The sequence below is a fragment of the Heteronotia binoei genome, chromosome 9 (assembly GCF_032191835.1).
Source record: "Heteronotia binoei isolate CCM8104 ecotype False Entrance Well chromosome 9, APGP_CSIRO_Hbin_v1, whole genome shotgun sequence".
Classification (NCBI taxonomy): Eukaryota; Metazoa; Chordata; class Lepidosauria; order Squamata; family Gekkonidae; genus Heteronotia; species Heteronotia binoei.
In genome coordinates, this window is record NC_083231.1 from 22,107,848 (window position 1) to 22,126,907 (window position 19,060).

Here is a 19,060-nt window from a genome sequence, read left to right on the forward strand (position 1 = left end):
CAGAAAGACATGTGAACTGCCTCTAAGTCCCTTTCGTGTTCTTTCCTTACCAGGAGACTTAAACCCTATGGATGTTGCTTTGCCACTTTTGGATAAGTTTTAGAGCTAGAGTTTGGATGTGAGCTGCATCCCTCCTGGAGGTGGCTGCTTACTAATACTCTCTCCAAACCTTGGCATTTTTATTCAGGTTTGGGTTTTTTTATGTTTCTGTAATTGCATGGGAGGTAAAATGAGAATCCCTGGACCATGTGGGAAGAGCTCATGTTGCAGTTTCTACATTGTCAAAAACCATTTTCTGGAAAGCAAAGAGTAGCATGGGGAAGAGACCACAGTTTCGGCTCGCTTTGCATGGTTTGGGCCGTCTCATGTTATCATGGTATGGGAAGATGCAGCACTGCAACAGCGTACAGACCGCCAGAGGAACCCGCTATCCAAAGTAGGTCCCTCTAGTACAGTACAAGTTGTTCCAAAAGAAAGTAGCTAGCATTGGCACCTTGGTATGATAGGAAGGAGGCACAGGGAAATGCTACTGTACAACGAGGGCTGTACTGATACTATGTGCAGAAGCAGATGATGAGGCAGTTCCTCTGGTGACAACCACAAACCATCCTAGTCAATAATTGTTGAGAAACAAGAGAGACCCAGCACTGTGCAAGTGGATGGTTCCTTACAGGTGATGTTGAATAGCTTGCTCCTAAACTGGAGCTTGCATGGTGCTGGCTGTGATTCCCCTTGTCTCTCCTGAGTATTTTCTGGAGTATTTTCAGTATTTTCTCCAGTTCCCCAGTTATTCTGCAGTGACTACTGATCATTCCTGCCGGTGCAGTGCCTCAGCTCCTGCTACTGATCACATATTTGCTCATCTGCTCCCCAAAAGGAAGTGATACATGATCCCAGACAGAGATTGTGCACCTCAGGTGACAGAAGATGTGGGTGAGCCCTGTCTTTCTGTTTTGACAAGTAACCATGGGCATAGATAGATAACAATACTATAGTACCTACCATTATTACAAAGAGGTTTCATTACTAAGTCCTGGTGGGGGATCTGTTATCTAAATATCATTCTTAAGCATTCGTCAAGAACTGAGGTTTAAAATAAGATGATATATGAGTTTAGACGTTTCATGTGTTGCTTTGAAGTTAATGATTATTCTGAATGAAAATGTACCGTCCAGTTTTAATTGAATCTTTTTAGCGTCTGCTTTTGTGTTCCTGATATAATGGAAGTACATGTGCAGGTTTCTGGCGCCCAAGGCAAGCACAGTGGTGGCAGGCAGCATGGCGCTGAGCACCTCCAAGCACACATGCTGCTTTTGGGAAGACTGAGTGGGGTCAGTGGGGGGGTGGTACATGTGCTCAGAGGCACATGTACTCAGCACACCTGCTGCTCTGCTGTGCTCCCTGTCCCTGCCCGCTGTCGGTGGCGAGGCAGTGGAGGGCGGCAAGAGCGAGCATGGCAGTGGGGATGGGGCGCACATGGGGAGGGAGCGCTCACCAGCCGCCCCTGAGGCTAGGTAGCGCCCTAGGCAGCTGCCTACCTGGCCTACTGGGACGTGCCAGCCCTGTACGTGTGTCACCTTAAATAGTCAGCTTAAAAATCAATACTGAAGTCCTGCATAAAGATTACTTAAAACTCTTTGAGATTTAAATCTCTTAACAATGTGTGGGTTTGATACCCATTTTAAAAAATGTGGCTTGCAGATACAGATTCTCATGGTGTCTTTTCCCAAGTTTACTTGAATGGCAGAATAAATACATTTTCAGAATCTTTAAATTTTAAGTGGTGTAGCTTATTATGCAAATCTGTATACCAGCTGTTGTAGCAGTTGGCTATAAAGCCTTCTTTGAATTTAGGGGGAAAGAGGTTTGAGTGCATATTAGCATCTAACTGTAATTTTTCTGTTTTTATTTTAAAGACGAGCAAAAATCAGATTAAAGTAGATCTTGTAGATGAGAATTTTACAGAACTAAGAGGAGAAATAGCAGGACCTCCAGACACACCATATGAAGGCAAGTAATATTTTACATGGCATGGAGCATTTAAAAATTTGTTGCTTTAACACTACAATTTCTCTAAGTATATTGTGCATCATTCTGATGTGTGTTGCCAAACAAAGATGCTTTAGTATAGTTTTGTGGTTAACCATTCACATAGGTTGAATAATGGTTGCTTCCTGGTTTGTGGGATGTGATGGTTCAAACTGGCTTGTGCTTTTATATGCAGTTTTGCATTAGTGATACAAGCACCCCTGGAAAAATTTTTGCAAGGCTGCTTTCCTAAGAGGCAGTACACTAGAGAAAGAAATCGGTGTAAAGATCAGCTTGAAAGTTTGTACATTTTAGTTCTCGTGTCCAACAGTTCAGCAGCATGAGAGGTCTTTGGGCTCCCATCTCTCCCCCCACCCCCCCGACACAGCATAGTGACACAATTCCCTAGCTGGTTACCTTTTGATATGTAAACAACACAAAAATGTATTTCTGCTCTTCAAACCTCTTTGCTTGCTTTGCAATACTTGGTGCCATATACCTTTGTGGCACTATATAAGTCATAACTTGCATTCCAGTTTCTTACTTTACTGTTACCTACTATACGGATAGGAGCCCTGTGGCGCAGAGTGGTAAAGTTGCAGTACTGCAGTCCAAGCTCTCTGCTCATGGCCTGAATTCGATTCTGGCAGAAGCTGGGTTCAGGTAGCCGGCTCAAGGTTGACTCAACCTTCCATCCTTCCGAGGTTGGTAAAATGAGTTCCCAGCTTGCTGGGGGGAAAGTGTAGATGACTGGGGAAGGCAATGGTAAGCCACCCCGTGAGAAGTCTGCCAGGAAAACGTGAAAGCAACGTCACCCCAGAGTCGGAAACGACTGGTGCTTGTACAGGGGACTACCTTTCTTTCTCTCTCTCTCTCTCTCCAGATAAAATCCAGGAAGATTGTATTTGCTTTGTATGCATTGCCTAATTCATTCTAGCTTGCAGTCTGCAGAACTAGAATGCATCTCAGGAGTAGCATCATGCTTTGGAGGCAGTGATCACTTGCCACCATCCCTGTCAGAGAGAATGATGTGTTCCTACTGATAAACATTGCCTACTTAGCATCCTGAGCAAACCTTTAAACATATTAATTACACTCTGGTAGGAGCCAGCTTTGCCCTAATGATTCTGTTTCTAGTTGAGAATGTCTTCACCAGAAGATGGAGGGTTCAAAATTATAAGATCTTTTCCATTTCCAAAAGATGTGAGATCTAATTTCCTTCATGTGGTTTTGAATGCGTGGGATTCTTTGCTCCCCGGAGAGGCCATTCATAAAGTTAAAACACAACTAGAAACTATACGAAAAATTACGCACTATATTGCATATTATACCCACTTTCCCAATCTAAAGTATTTCAAGAATGTTTATGCTGTCCAGTTCTATAGCCGTCTTTATTTCAACCACTGAGCTGAACAGAACTCTTTCAATCTAGACCGTGTGTTCTTTGCACTTATCCATCTTGGAAATTACCCATTGGAACACAGGAATGTAAAACTGGGCCCAGTATTCTTGCCAATGCACTGCCCAGTAGTTTTGATAATTTCTGTTGGGGCTGCCACACTTGGTTTGTTTAAAAATGTTCCTTTGCAGCTCATAGTTGCCGTTTTATTTATTATATTTGCATTATGCCCTCCTTCCCTCATGCAGTAATAGGTGGCATATATAAAATTTGCAGCTAGGCACTGTGTCCAAAGCCATACGGGCTTGGGCTGAGCAAGGTAGCTGTACCATATGCTTTCCATGTCTGCCCTGAGACCTGTATTTGAATGAGGTCCAGTGCCCTTGCTTTCTGTCATTCTAGATGAGACTTGCTGTGCAGCAAAATGGTTTGTCACACCGAATGAACAGGATTTGCGAACATCCAGGTTTTTGCCTGTATTACCATTGCCAGTCACCTACGTATCATCAGTGTACATTTGGTTCACTTTTCCTTCCTAGGGGCAATAATGATATTCCTGAACAGAATGCAGAACTATTCTAATGCCTGGAGCTGGGTTCTTTACCCTTGAAAGTTTGCCTTCCCCTTTTGCAATAATCCACTTGTCTTCTTTGTTAAAGAATACACACTGATCCTTTTTTTTAAAAAAAAGTAGTGATTTCCCAATTGGTGCTACATCAGATACTTTGGTTAAGGTCTGAAGTAGGGATGTGCAAAAAAAAAAAATTCGGTTTTACACGGATTTGGAAGTATATGGGGGGAAAAAATTCAGAATCCCTGTATACTCCTGAATACCGCTTTCGGAATAGTCGCATATACGGTAGATGCGCGGCTATTACCGAATATACGGCCCTATTATACCCTATGGGCCATTGAAATCAATGGCAAATAGGGTATATTTGAAGCCTCATGGAGGGGAGGGGGTTTGAGAGAGAGCCCCCAAATTTGCAGGGGACTCTCCCCTCCAACCCCCCCCAAGTCCCAAAAAGATTGGGCCAGGGGGTCCCTGTCTTTGGGCTCCCCAAAAGGTCCATTGCCAACAATGATGGGGAAAGTCCAATTAGCCACTTCCTCACTGTAATTGTCGTGGGAAAAGTGGCTCTGGGGAGCAGGGGGTTTTGAGGAGAGCCCCCCAAACTGCTGTGCAGCTTCAGGGCACTGTCCCACACAAAACCCACAAGGCCAAAAAAAATTGGACCAGGGGGTCCAATTCTTGGGGCACCCAAAGCCAAACCTAACCACATCAGAGAATCTCTATAGGACTCAAATGCACTACATCCCTCTATCTACTCTATGAACCCTGCAGGCCTGGAAGCAATATAAACCCAGTTGCCAACGTCACTGCCACACAAAACACAATCTGCTCAAGGTCTGCTCTGCAGACCTGGCTGCAGCAAACCCAGATGCCAGCTCTCCAGCCCTGCCCCAAACAACACGGGGAGAGCTGGCCAACCACAACAAGCCTGCTGGTTCTGGGTCTCTCACCCAGGTGCCAGCTTCCCTGCCACAGAACACACAATCTACAGATGCCAGCTCTCCAGCCCTGCCCCAAACAACACGGGGAGAGCTGGCCAACCACAACAAGCCTGCTGGTTCTGGGTCTCTCACCCAGGTGCCAGCTTCCCTGCCACAGAACACACAATCTACTCTATAAAAACAAGAAAGTGACCCAGCCCACACACACCCTCGCCAACCCCCACACCAACCAGAGGTAATTTAAAAAAATGAAAACAAAACCAGCAGAATCACAAAAGGCCAAGTGTTAAAAAAGTGGCCTTTTCACCAACAAGAAAGCTCAGGCCAAATAAGTCAACAACACCCCCACCCCCTAAAACCAGAACCAGGAAAAGGGGGACAAAAGTGGCCTTTTAAACAATGGAAATTAGGCCAAACAGCACCCCCCCACAAGAACCCGAAGAGAAGAGTAACAGCAGCAACAAATCAAACACTGAATACTTTTAAAACAGTAACAAAATTAACTTTTAACAATACAGGAACTTTGCCAACCCCTTCCCCTCAAAAAAACCCTTCACCCTAACCCCAAGAAATCCAAGCCACCCAAATCAGGAGAAGTAGAAGGACACTGCACTTTTAAAAGTCCTCTCACTAAATTAAGATATGGGCAAATTGGCAACCCCCCCCCACCCCAGGCCCCCTCCCCAAGCAGAAACCCCTAACCCCAAATAAGCTTCCCCACCACCACCCAAATCTGGATAAGTAAAGGGACTCGAAGTCTTAAAAAGTCCTTTTACCAACAATAAATAAAAACAAGAACTCCAAGACTGTCTTACCTTGTCTTCTCTAGTCCAGGGACATCTGGTAAGGCTGAGTGAGAGAGCAGCAGGCAGCAGCTGAAGCCAAGGGCCAGCCAGCAGCAGCATAATCTCTCACACACAGCAGCAATGGAGGAGTCCAGCCAGGAAGGAAGACTCCTTAAAAAGCCCTGCAAAGCATGCATTTGCAATGCATTTTGCAAATGCATGCTTTGGATGGCTGCTGGGGCTCCTCTTCCCCCTCCCCCCTCCCTGATCCCAGGGAGGCTATGGGAGAGGCGGGAAAAAGCAACTAAAGGCGGGAAAGTAGGCAAGCAGCTCCTTTGAGGCTGCAGAAGCTACTTTCCCGCCTTTTGAATTGACAGCCATATACTTCCGAATAGCCATTCGTAACTATACGGCGAGCCGTATTCGGCTGCCGTATAATGGGCGCCTATGGGGATAGGCTGCAGCAGTGGTGATTCGGCTGTAAATACGGTTCGGCTGAACCGAATGCACATCCGTAGTCTGAAGCACTGTGTGTTCTTTTTGTTTCCAGAATCCCAGGTTGTGTGTGTGTGTGTGTATGTTTTAAAAGGTATATGTGAGAGTTCAGTGTCCTTGACTCATAACTGATTTTTGCATCTGTGCTTTAATATGTTTGTTGCATTTTATACATATAGTCTCTCAAGCACTGCTGTATCTTTGATACAAACCATGTAGGTGCAATTTTTGGTGGATTATGTCCTGTCATGTATTGGTGGTTTTCCCCAGATGGACCACTAAAGCTGTAAATAGAATGAAATATTCTGCAAGAGTGCTGGTACTATCTCTGGCTACTGCTATGAGAACCCTCTGTTGCAAACAGAAGCATAGAGTCTAGAATCCTTCATTGCAGGATTACTTCTGTCTGAAATTAAATTAGTTGATACGTCTTATGTTTCCTAGGAGAAAATGTTAAAATGCCACTTGATGTGCTTTTTATGAGGACGGAATGTGCTGGTAGGATAATAATTGTGAAGACTGTAATTCTTATATCTTCGTTTTTGCAGGAGGAAGATATCAACTAGAAATAAAAATTCCAGAAACATATCCATTTAATCCTCCTAAGGTACTGTAAGCATAATTCTCAGAACTGTTTGTGCAGTAGACGTTTTGTTCTGCATTGCTGTTTTTCAAGATGTTTCTGGATTCATACAGTGAGAACAATCAGTCACCTTTAATCGCTCTCACTCAGTAGCTCGTGGTCCCCAAATGATGCACAGGAAACAAAACATTGGTGGAACTTGAAAACAAAATTGCATTCAAAGTAACCTTGTTTGGAAGGTCTTCTACCCCACTCCACCCCCAGTGTCTTTCAGTAACAAACATGAAGCCCATTTCTGTTTGCTTTGGATGGAATTCTGTGATGATCATGATGATGATTAATGTAACTGTAGCATTAGAAATACTCCAGTTTTAAGAGAGGAGTTAAGAGGGTACTTACAGATCCATCCATGCTCTAAAAAGCATAGACATTGCACATCTTCTTACTTAACTTCTGTGCCATGTAAACAGTAAACACATTCTTTAATCTCCTATACTGTGCTGGTTTGCAAATTAAACTGTGCATTTTACCTTGGCTCAGGGGATGTTTCCAGGCAGAGATTAATTGGGTTCAGTTTTAAATCAGTTTTTCTGCTGCTGCAGGTGGAGAACATGTGATCTTGCTCAATTTCCCCCACTTGCTGTAGCCCCCATCCTGCATCTTTTTGTTCACCGGAGGCCCATAATCTCCAGCATAACCTCTTCTTTGTGTGTCAAAAGGGGCCTCTCCTTCCTCTCTCACTAAGCTATTTAGTTCATATATAACTAGTGCCTTGGGATACCGCACCTTTTGGATTTTTAGCCAAGTCAGATACTGCACTTTTGATGCTTTAGAGTTAAAACGGTGTGCCTTTTATGGCTGTATTGTAGGGGTTGTGAATATAATAATTGCTGCAGCATGTGTTGGGAAAGCAATGTGTTGTAACAAGAAACTGAGAAAGTTGCATTTGGAGAATTTCTGCCTGGATATCCATTAAAGTGGAGGGGAGGGAGGGATTCTATGTGTTTTATAGTTCCATTAGATATTTAATATAGCAAGATTTTGGAAAAGCAGTATCTGTGAGCTGGCATTTGTTCATTCTTTCACATCTCCCTGTCTGCAAATGCTGACATTCCACATGCTCATATATATAAAGGAATTCTTCTGGGCATTACAAAAACAACAAACAAAAAAACTCTCAGATATTCTTAAATTACTTCATTGCCTGAACAATCCTTTTCCAGGACCCCCTTTCTCATTGTATGCGGGCATATGGCATTTTTATTGTTCTACTGCGCATTATTTTAGAAGGGTTTTTAAAAAAACAAACAAAAAATGACATGTTTCTGTGGCAGGGCACCACAAGCCAAGAGTAGATAGAGGCTTTCTGATATTGACATTGCCTGAAAGGCCATTTCTCCCTATCGAACAGGGGTGGCCAAATTTGCTTATCATAAGAGCCACAAAGAATAAACATCAGATGTTTGAGAGCCACAAGATAGGAAAGTCAGATGTTTGGGAGCTACAAGTCAGGAAGGGCGGCAGGCAAATAGATGCATTCTCCAAGCTGCCAGCTGGCTTGGAGAAGTGATTTAAAGAGAGAAGTGCCTTCTCCAAGCTGCCTGACAGGGTGGTGGGCTTTGAGAGCCACATAACATGTGTGAAAAAGCCACATGTGGCTCTCGAGCCACAGTTTGCCCACCCCTGCTATGGAGCATCTTTCTGTTTAAATCCTTCTAACCCACACTACTATATAAGAGTTGACTCCCTCCCTCAGTGTTTGGTGAGGTAGGTCCTGGCAGACGTTCTGATTCAGCTAAGTCTGCATCTACAGATTGAGCTCCAAGTCTTCCTTGCGGTGATTTGTTCCCTGCAACCCTTCTTTGAGAGGAACGCTCCGTCCACAGTTATCCAAGCTCTCTTATCACCTCTTGGTTGGATTACTACAGTGAGCTGCACCTGGGGCTGCATCCAGAGGCCGTTTGGAAGTTTTGACACATGCAGCACAGCAGCAAGATTGCTTGCTGGGATGGGGTTCTCAGGAACGCTTCTAGTCAGTATTGATAGCCACTGGCTACAGATTAGCGTTCAGGAAAAACTCAAGAGTTCTACTCGAAAAACATTTTTCCCCAGACTATGAATCGGTTTTTCTCATTCCCCTCATTTTTTTTTTCATTTACTGATTTATTTCTTCTCTTAACAGTCATTGGAATGGCCCTGAAACTATATGGCTTAGGATGTTTTAGCTCTTCTCTGCTATATATTACACTTTTGTATCTTTTCTTGGTCACGCTTTTATTGTTATTGTATTTTCTTTGCAGATGTGATGCTTAAAAGAGATCTCACGAACAAAGCTCCATTTGCAGAATAGAAGCGTTTTAAATAAAATAAGCAGAAGGCTTACTTTAGGGACCATGCATGTACTCATTGTTTGCCCATGTTATAACCCCCCTCCCCCAATACTGGGTACCTTGAAAAGCCTCATAACTTAATACCCCTGAATTTTCATTAAACCAATAGGGGCCAGTGGAGTATTTCTGACTCTTTCAAGTAATTTAAACAGGGAAGAGCTATTTAAGGTGTGCAAAAAAAAGAGTCAAACTTTTACAACTGCAAATGCAAGGCAAGTAACAGAGACGGCTGGATTCTGTGGCCATACTACACCACAGGCCATGCTAAGCGACCAGAGATTCCATTCTTGTCTGCTGGATTTATTAGTTCTCTGGTTGTAGCCCTGGCATCTTAATTTTGATTTTCACCCCAAAAGTAATCCACATAACCTGCTTCATGTAGTAGCTGCTGTCTTCACAGTACTGGCATCAAGGATAGGGTAGAACCCTTTTCCACAGTCTTCAGGATTTTAAAAAATACGTCTGAAGTCTGTCCTGCATTCTGAAATAGTCTACTCCAGACACAGAATTGGGATACAGGTTTTCCATTAAAATTTATAGCAGGTATTTGGAATGCTCATGTTGTTCAGCAGCTATTTTCATAAGAGCTTCAATGTTCTAGGTGCGGTTTATCACCAAAATATGGCATCCTAATATTAGCTCAGTCACTGGGGCTATATGCTTGGATATCCTAAAAGATCAATGGTAAGTAAACAGCTGTTGTATTAGATGCTTTGAAAATAAATGATGGGTTCTTAGAGCAAAATAAGGCAGAAGTGATTTGTAGGACAGACTTGTTTGTTTTTGTGTTTCGTAAAGGAAAAGCATGCTGTCCAGGTTGCAGCCAACTCAGGGCAATATCATGAAGTTCCGCTTCATGCGGTCTTCAAGGCAAGAAATGGGCAGAGGTGGTTTGCCATTGCCTTCCTCTACATAGCAACCTCAAGTCTTCCTTGGTGGTCTCCCATCCATATCAACCCTGTTTAGCTTCCAGTGAGATCCAGCTGTTAGGGCTGCTACATACCTTTTGTACTTGACACTTAAAAATGTAAAACCTTAAATTTCAGTATAAATGTTAGACCTGATGTGCAGCTATGGTAACTTATGAACGGCTTGAAGAAAATTTAGTGGTTTCGTTTAGTGGCTTATGGGTTTCTCTACTCCTTGGATTCCACCAGCCACAGTTTGGGGAGCTATCCAAGTTGGCAAGGTGTGGCTAGAATTGACTTCAAAACCCTAGTTTGGACATTAATACAAACCTTGCCTTGCAAAATTTGGACATCGTAATTAGTGAAAACAATAGCGTAAAGGTGGGGGCATACCCAAACCTGAACCCGTTAGAATGCTGAGGCATTTTACGGCTATCTGCTGTACAAGCTGGAGTGCTCCGTGTAATAGTGTCACGCTATGCAGTAACGGATCTGTTAGAGGTTAGAAGAGTGCCAGATGCTAAATGGTGGTATCTTGCTTTTTAGACTTTATCAGAAAGGTTCTGTGAGAACCATTTTCGATAATACGGTTCTTACAATTACATTTGGTTGTTTTTGTGCCCTTGTAGGTAGGAATTTTGCTTTAACTGCATTTTGAATAAGATCAAAAGGAAGGAAAGCAGAGAATACAAAAGCATGTCTTTTAAATAAGTATACAGTATTTACTGTTCATTGATGAATGTCTGTTTATTACTGCTTCTGTCTTTGGGGATATTTTTGTAGGTTGACTAAACTGTTCGGGAAAGGTGGGATAAAAATATTTCAAATAAATAAAATAGTGTTCTTCACATGCCAGCAGTTAGCTTGGCACCAAAGGAGTAAAAAATGAAACTTTGCCTAAAACTATCTAATATCAATAAACATTCCCATTCAAACTGCATGGCAAACTCTTGTGTTCTGATCCAGTATTAGTTAAGTTTTCACTGAGATGATGAACCTGTCTGGGACCATTTACAGTACAGAAGAGGATTGTAGATTTATACCCTGCCCTGCTCTGAATCAGAGTCTCAGAGCAGATTACAATCGCCTTTATCTTCTTCCCCCACAACAGACATCCTGTGAGGTGGGTGGGGCTGAGAGAGCTTTCACAGCAGCTGCCCTTTCAAGGACAACCTCTGCGGGAGCTATGGCTGACCCAAGGCCATTCCAGCAGCTGCAAGTGGAGGAGTGGGGAATCAAACCTGGTTCTCCCAGATAAGAGTCCGCACACTTAACCACTACACCCAACTGGCTCTCAGGACTTGCATTCAAAACAATCCCACTAGCCTTCTTCCTGCCATGCTAGTTTTTATGTGGAAAGTGCCGTCAAGTCATAGGATGACCCCATAGGTTTTCAGTGCAAAGAGAGGAATAGAGATGGTTTGCCGTTGCCTGCCTCTGTGTAGGAATCTCCCCCTCCATAAGTATTCCATCATGCCAAGTCCCTGTATCATTTGAAGTGGTACAGTCAGATATAGATTTAGAACCTCAGTGAGAACCAGGCCACAATCTCTATATCTAGTTCTGAACTTCCTAGAGGCTGCACAGAACGGAACCAGGGACAGAAAAGAAGGGTTTGTCTACAAACCTAATGGAAGCAGAAAAATCTGAAATGTATTTTTTAAAAATACATTAAAAGGTAAAGATAGTCCCCTGTGCAAGCACCAGTCGTTTTCGACCCTGGGGTGATGTTGCTTTCACATTTTCATGGCAGACTTTTTACAGGGTGGTTTGCCATTGCCTTCCCCAGTCATCTACACTTTCCCCCCATCAAGCTGGGTACTCATTTTACCTACCTTGGAAGGATGGAAGGCTGAGTCAACCTGGAGCTGGCTACCTGAACCAGCTTCCGCTGGTATCAAACTCAGGTCATGAGCAGAGGGCCTCTGACTGCAGTACTGCAGCTTTACCACTCTGCGCCACGGGGTTCTTATAAAAAAAAATACATACTTGAGCATTAAAAATAAACTGGTAACGGACATGACTTCTTTGGCTTCAAGAGATGAATGCCCAGAGATTTTATGAGACTGTGTTCAATATCATTGAAGCCTCCAAGCTTTAGTTTCTGTCAGTCAAAGGTGAAGGGGGCAGAGAACGTAAACAATGGAGTGGATGAGGAGAAAGGAATGGGAAATAAGCTGGAGGGAGAGAAGAAAAAGGGGAGGCTGTCAGGAGCAGAGAAGGGGGGAAACTGAAACCTAGGGGAGGGGACTAAAGGTGTGTGGGATAGAAGGAAGCAGTGATAAGTGGCAGGTTACAGAGGCTGCCAAAGGGAGGGAAAGAAGAAACTGTGTGAGAAGGAGGGGAATAGGTAGAGAAAATGAGGTGTTCCTCAGCTTATCTGAACATTAACATGAAAGCAATGTATCAGAAATGATATTGCACAAATGCCTGTAATGTTGTGATGCTGTTCTGTTTCAATTATTGCCAAAGCAGCCAGCATTCTCTCTTTTGCAGCAGTTTTGATATTTGGGAAAAGGCTGTGACTCGTATGCTCAGCCATCAGACAATTGCAAAGATGTGTTTAAAAATTCTGTTATAATGATGCTGCATTAGTCTTTGCAGTGTTTATTTGATTGGTGACCTCATTTGTGCTAATTGTGTGACATGGCAGAAGAAATGATGGTCTCAAACTTGTATTTCAGGGCAGCAGCAATGACTCTAAGGACAGTGTTGTTATCACTGCAGGCACTCTTGGCAGCTGCAGAACCTGATGATCCACAAGATGCAGTTGTAGCAAATCAGGTACAGCTTTAAAAAAACCCACGTGTCTCCTTATTCATTTCCCATATCCCCCTCCAAAAGGATACTGACAGCTCCCAAGCTGATCAGAAATGTAATTTCCTGATTTTTTTCTCATAGTAAATGTAATTAGTAGGAAATAGGCTAGTGCAATAAATTGCCATTTTGAGCAGGAGTCTGGAAATGTACAATATTGAAAAGCGGTGCTTGCTATATCTGTCTTTTTACCACAGTCCTGGGGTCAGAAAGCTAGGAAAAAGGTTTCTCACAAAGGCTTTTTTAACTTAGGAGTTTTGTATTTTTTTTTTTTGGGGGGGGGGGAGGCATTAGAATAATTTAAGTGTATGCACTTCTTCTAATGATGGAAAAACTTAAACTGATTTTCAAAAAAATGTGGAAAATGTGCCATCCAAAGAGATAAGAGTCTTGAGTTTCTAATCACTTAATATTAGCTTTTGATTCTTGTTACCAGTGTGTAGCCACACGTGATGTCTTCATTGTTGTGGAAGTGGAAATTTGCAATCGTATCTGAAATTTAAGACAAGGGGAGTTTCCGACACCAGGTTATGTTGACACTGTTGAATATTTTCAATAGTATATTCCTGTACTAGACTTTGTCTTAGCCAAAAGGCCGAGAAGCAGCCAGTGATTGTCTGTGCATTCTGAAAGATGCTAGGATGTAAAAGGCAGTGCAACTGCATCGAGCCAAACCATTCTGTTTGGAGCTATAACTCTTGCATGTTTTTTACAAATGTTTGTGCACCTGAGAAATGTGTATTTATTTCATTTTTACCCCTCGTTCTTGTGGGGGATCGAAGAGGCATACTTCATTCTCCTCACAAACACTGCCATTTGGGGTGGGTTAGGCTGAGAGAATGTGGCTGGCCCAAGGTTGCCCAGCAAGTTTCTTTGGCAGAGTGGAGATTCAAATCTGGGTCTCTTAGATCGTGCAGGTTTCAGTGGAGAATAGCCAACAGTCCAGCACTTTCAGAAGTTTAGCAGCTGAAGGATGCTTTTTGCGCAGGATAATTCCCTCTATGCATACTGCTTTTGTGCTCACAGTAATCTGTGATGCATGTGTCTCATTGGGTAGTATGAAGTTGCAGTTGGTGGATTCCCCTCATTTGTTTATCATGATCCTGTCACAGTACACAGTCTCCTACACAGAATAGCTGTGTCGTTTGAAGAGATCTGCATAATAAAAGAAGCAGCATAAAATAATCAAGCATAAAACAACCCGCAGAAAAAAGTCAAAAGCAGCAATCACCCAGACTGTAAACCTCATAATATAACTTCAGTTCATAATTTCCTTCATAGGTTAATCCCAGACTGAAGACCCATTCTAGTGCACCAAAGATTTTCTAGTGCAAACTGGTGGTTACTTATTTGAATGCAAAATTTCCCCTTATATTTCTGAAGAAGAGTTCACTTTTTCTTTTTCTCTCTTTGGTATAGTACAAACAAAATCCAGAAATGTTTAAACAGACAGCTCGACTTTGGGCACATGTGTATGCTGGAGCACCCGTTTCTAGTCCAGAATACACCAAAAAGATAGAAAACCTTTGTGCTATGGGCTTCGATAGGGTAAGTCTCATACAAACAAGGCTGCGCTCACTGACCCTGCTCCCCACCCCATTTTTTTTTCTTGCTTAACACTGCGGTGAACATTTTTTAGTGACTCTGAAAGTTCTGAGAAATTAATTTGATTTTTGGTTAGATTTCTAAGAGTAATTTCTTCGCTGTGTTTGAGTTTGTGTAAAGAGAAGTTGTATGCTCTGATTCTTTTTTTTCTTTTCCTTTACAGAATGCAGTAATAGTGGCCTTGTCATCAAAATCTTGGGACGTAGAGACAGCAACAGAACTACTTCTGAGTAACTGAGCCATGTGCAGAGAACTGCTTCTGTAGTCCAGCTTACCCTTTCTCTCGAGGAGCAGCACCATCTCTTATTTTTAGGTTTCTATATAGATTCTCTTTTAAAACTGGCATTCTTGCCTGATGCTATCTAGGCACTATTGGAGACTGAAAAAAAAAAGAAACATGCTCTGTAAATAAAGCTAATTAAACGTCTGTGTAAATTTAAAAAAAAAAAAGAGGGGGAAATACTTTAATTTTTTCTTACTAAATATTGTAAATTCCTTGAGCTTGGCTAAAACAATGGGGGGGGGGGACAACATGCCTACTTTAGAGTTAGCGGCGTGACCAAGACTAGCAGGAATTTGTGTCAGGATTTTGACTTTTAAGAATTGCTCAGAACACATCACTGATTGTATCCATAGTCATCAGTTGTTGATGTCACTCATCCCAGCTACCTTAACCGTTTTTTAAAATGGATCCTACGTGCCTGTGAACTGACCTTGTATTTGCATGCTTGTACTTTACTTAGACACTTAAAAGAGTAGGGTAAACTGAACAGAGCACCATTTGAAGTACTTGAGTATTCATTCTTGTAACTTTTCCTAAAAACTTCCCAGATGTGCTCATGGTTCAAAATAACGGCCTACTCAGAAACGTTTTCACCGCCTAATGAATAGTAATCCCACATCTCTTCCTTTTCCCCCCTCACCCCCTCCGCCCATATGCCCAGCTGCACTCAGCTACAATATCACACTAGAACCTCTCCAGAATTTTGTGGGTATGTGCCATTTAAAAGTAGCCTAGTTTTCCCACTGCAGGTGGTATATTTTGAATAACCAGTAAAAGTGTTTCAACCATTGTAATTTCTACACTATTGTATAAAGGTTTGGTATATTTGGACATAGCACAAACAAGTGGAGCTGCTCTTTTGTTTCTTACGCAGAAATCAAACCTCTTCCAATAAATTCTGGATAGAATTAATTTTGCTGGGAAGAACTGATTCTCTGTTAACACTGAGAATGACACCGTTTTCTCCAGTATTTGCTGTGGTGCAATCAGATTTTTGGTAATAGCTTCCTAGCTGAATTTTGGATATAATTTTGGGTAGGGATTGCTTATAAAGAGTTTTAGATGTCACTCTCTGCATTTTCTGTGGTTTGACACTTCAAAACCTTTTTTTTAAAAACTGTACATATGTTAAAAGCCAGTAGAGGTCTCTTCTGGATAGATGTCTGCTAAAACATTGTATATATATAGTCCCTCTTTTTATTCACTGAGAGATCTAAAACCTCTGAATTATTAGTTTTATAAATTCCAAACATTCATCTCTTTGTTAAAAGTTAGTGTCTTTACAGAACTACAGAACTGCATCAATTGCTTTGATCTCAAATGCAAAGATATGAGAGCACAATCAGAGGATATCAAGTGCAACAAGAGTTTTGCTTTCCACTGTTTCTTCTGTTACAGTAGATAAGAAAGTATAAAGTCCATTTTTGCTTGACGATCAGACAATGGACTGCTACTACTCCATCCCTCCTTTTGCTGATTTGTCATATTAACTGTCAAGCATCTGCTGCATAATACAGGAACTGAAGATATGGGTGTAAGCTTAACTAATTGCAGGGTTGTTTTCTGCAGCAATCAAAGCTTATCCATAACTTCGAAAGTTACTGGGACACACACACAGGGGAAAATGGTATGGATCTCTTCACATCCGGTTTATACATTTGGTGATAGTTCCCCCCCCCCGCCCCTTGCAGTCATGTAAATCACTTTCAAATGCCAAAGGAAATGTGATTTTTTTTTCATTCCTTGATATTTATTTATTTTTTTAACAAGCTGCTGCTGCTGCTGCTCAATGAGTTTGTTAAATAATAACCAGGGCCCTCGTAACCCTGGTGATCTGCCATTTGTGTTTGTACTTTTTAAAATGGTCAATATGAGTTTCTCTGCAACATTGTTTTTACCCTGGTGGTAATTATGTAAATGGCTGTTGGATTACATTTTTCCTTTGTTCTTTGCAGCTTATTAAAGGAAAGAATGCGGAAGTGGTTAGAGGGATAACATGTCTTCTGCTTTTCCATCTGGATACTGCTAATCCTTCTAGGGAAGCTTTCTGTGATTGTGTCAAATGAGACTAGAAAGGCTTTGAACACAGGAGAAAAGGCTTTTGCTAAACCTCATGGTTCCGATTTTCCCCTTGGTTACAGAACTTTTTGTGTATGTACACACACATAATTGATTGTACAGGTGCTACGTTTCCTGTTTTACTGTTCTACTAATGGCAGTAGGTTTACCAGCTCATCTGTAGAGATTTCTCGAGAGTCAGATAGTGCAACGCTGAGTGGGAATCCTTACCTTGAAATTAATGGCAAATTGGGAAGCTGATATTAAAAGGGTGTGATTCATGCTTCATAGGAAGGGCACCCAGAATCAGTAAATGCAACTGAGTTGGCTTCGGACTGATCTATTTAGCAGACAGACCTTCATAAAGAGGGCGTGAAAAATTTACTATTCCCTTATTGTTACGGCCTTTATATCTATATAGTGAAGAAACTGCCACTGTGTCTCATTCTCTCTATATATTGATGCTATAAAACCTTTTCAGTGGCAAAGATGGTCTTGAAAGACCCTGTTTCTAGGAGTTTTAAACAGCCCTGTGGTGCAGAGTGGTAATGCTGCAGTACTGCAGCTCTCTGCTTATGACCCGAGTTCAGTCCCTGTGGAAGCTGGGTTCAGGTAGCCGGCTCAAGGTTGACTCAGCCTTCCATCCTTCTGAGGTCAGTAAAATGAGTACCCAGCTTGCTGCGGGAGAAGTGTAGATGACTGGGGAAGGCCATAGCAAACTACCCTGCAAAAAGTCTGCCATGAAAACATTGTGATGCGATTTCCCCCCAGAGTCAGAAACGACTGGTGCTTGCACAGGGGACTACCTTTTGTCATGAAAATTAGTTGGAACGGACTGGTATCTTTGGATACCAAGAAAGGCTCAACTTGATTGAGTGATTTCAGTAAACTCCCCCCTTATTATGAAGGCAAGAGAGATGTGCCAACCCCTCCACCCTAACCTTAACTAGGTCCCTAGCATCCCTCCTGTAAAGTCAGATTCATGACTCTTAACTGGTTATCTGCCCATATAGCCAGCTGCCATTAACAGTTGGGAGGGACGGTGGCTCAGTGGCAGAGCATCTGCTTGGTAAGCAGAAGGTCCCAGGTTCAATCCCCGGCATCTCCAACTAAAAAGGGTCCAGGCAAATAGGTGTGAAAAACCTCAGGTGAGACCCTGGAGAGCCACTGCCAGTCTGAGTAGACAATACTGACTTGATGGACCAAGGGTCTGATTCAGTATAAGGCAGTTTCATATGTTCATTACAGTTAGTAAATAAAAATGCAGGCTAGCAATTTGGACACACCATTTTACATGCTGGCTGCAGGGCAGTGAGGCTTTTCAGAAGCATTTAATCAATTGGAGAGGTTACAGTGCAAGTTACTGAGCAGCTGAGTTTAAATACTGCAGTGTAAGTTTACTTCTGGCTTAATTTTCATTTGGTACATTGAGAAAGGAAAACACCTTGGGTACAACACTATAGTCAGCCTTTAGGATGAAAAGAAAAACCAGGTGGCTAAAAGGATCATTGCTCTGTTTGAAGATAAATGTGTCTTATATAGGAACAGCCACGCAGAACCAAGTTGCTAACCTTTAGAGAAAAGCTAGACTAATTTATTTCTCACTAAATTGAGGTAATTGGGTTTTTCTTTAAAGAACTGCACGCCTTTGTTTCATTAGAACAAAAAAAAATCTTACATTTTTGTAAAACCTAGACAGACTACACTGCACCTCTTTAAGAGGCTGTATGAAGCAAAACTTTTTCTGAATGGGCAGGTAATTTTCACTTTGGAAGTATTCAGGCTACTGGTCCTTTCTCAACAAAGTTTCTTTTGTACTTACGGTGAATGGAACCGGACTTTCTGAAGACTTGCAAACCTCGATGGGCTCCCAGCCCCCCTCACACTTCTACCAGCTATATTAAGTTACCACGCGGGGGGGAAGATTGTGAAACTCATATGCATTGGGTTTAGGCTGGCAACCCAAGTCTGCAAGAATCCATTCCCCTCATAGCTGCAGAAGTCACAGAAGGAAGAAGAGTGCGACACGGTTACGAGTTACATGTATACACAGAGTAGGGAAAGTGCTATTGCTGAAGAAGCAACAGTTGTGCTTGAAACTTCTTTGTAAAGGTGTTGGTGGTTCTCACATACCTTGATGGGAATGTAGCCAAGCCAGTGACAAATGAGCTCATGCTCAGAAAATAGCACATTA

The 19,060-nt window shown here is 42.3% G+C and overlaps 2 protein-coding genes across 4 annotated transcripts in view; both read left to right on the forward strand.

Annotated features, from left to right (window-relative positions):
* The window catches only part of UBE2K (ubiquitin conjugating enzyme E2 K), a 37,253-nt gene extending 21,533 nt beyond the window's left edge, over positions 1-15,720 (forward strand). For 2 of the 3 annotated variants that reach the window (XM_060246272.1, XM_060246273.1), the window contains 6 exons: positions 1,917-2,010; positions 6,771-6,829; positions 9,797-9,879; positions 12,788-12,887; positions 14,340-14,468; positions 14,689-15,720. In XM_060246272.1, the coding sequence (XP_060102255.1) occupies positions 1,917-2,010; positions 6,771-6,829; positions 9,797-9,879; positions 12,788-12,887; positions 14,340-14,468; positions 14,689-14,763 (540 nt within the window). In that variant the 3' untranslated portion in view covers positions 14,764-15,720. The remainder of the gene's footprint in view (positions 1-1,916; positions 2,011-6,770; positions 6,830-9,796; positions 9,880-12,787; positions 12,888-14,339; positions 14,469-14,688) is intronic. The other variant, XM_060246274.1, reaches the window with a different exon arrangement.
* WDR19 (WD repeat domain 19) overlaps positions 1-19,060 on the forward strand; it is a 370,238-nt gene that overhangs the window by 312,336 nt on the left and 38,842 nt on the right. The window lies entirely within an intron of this gene.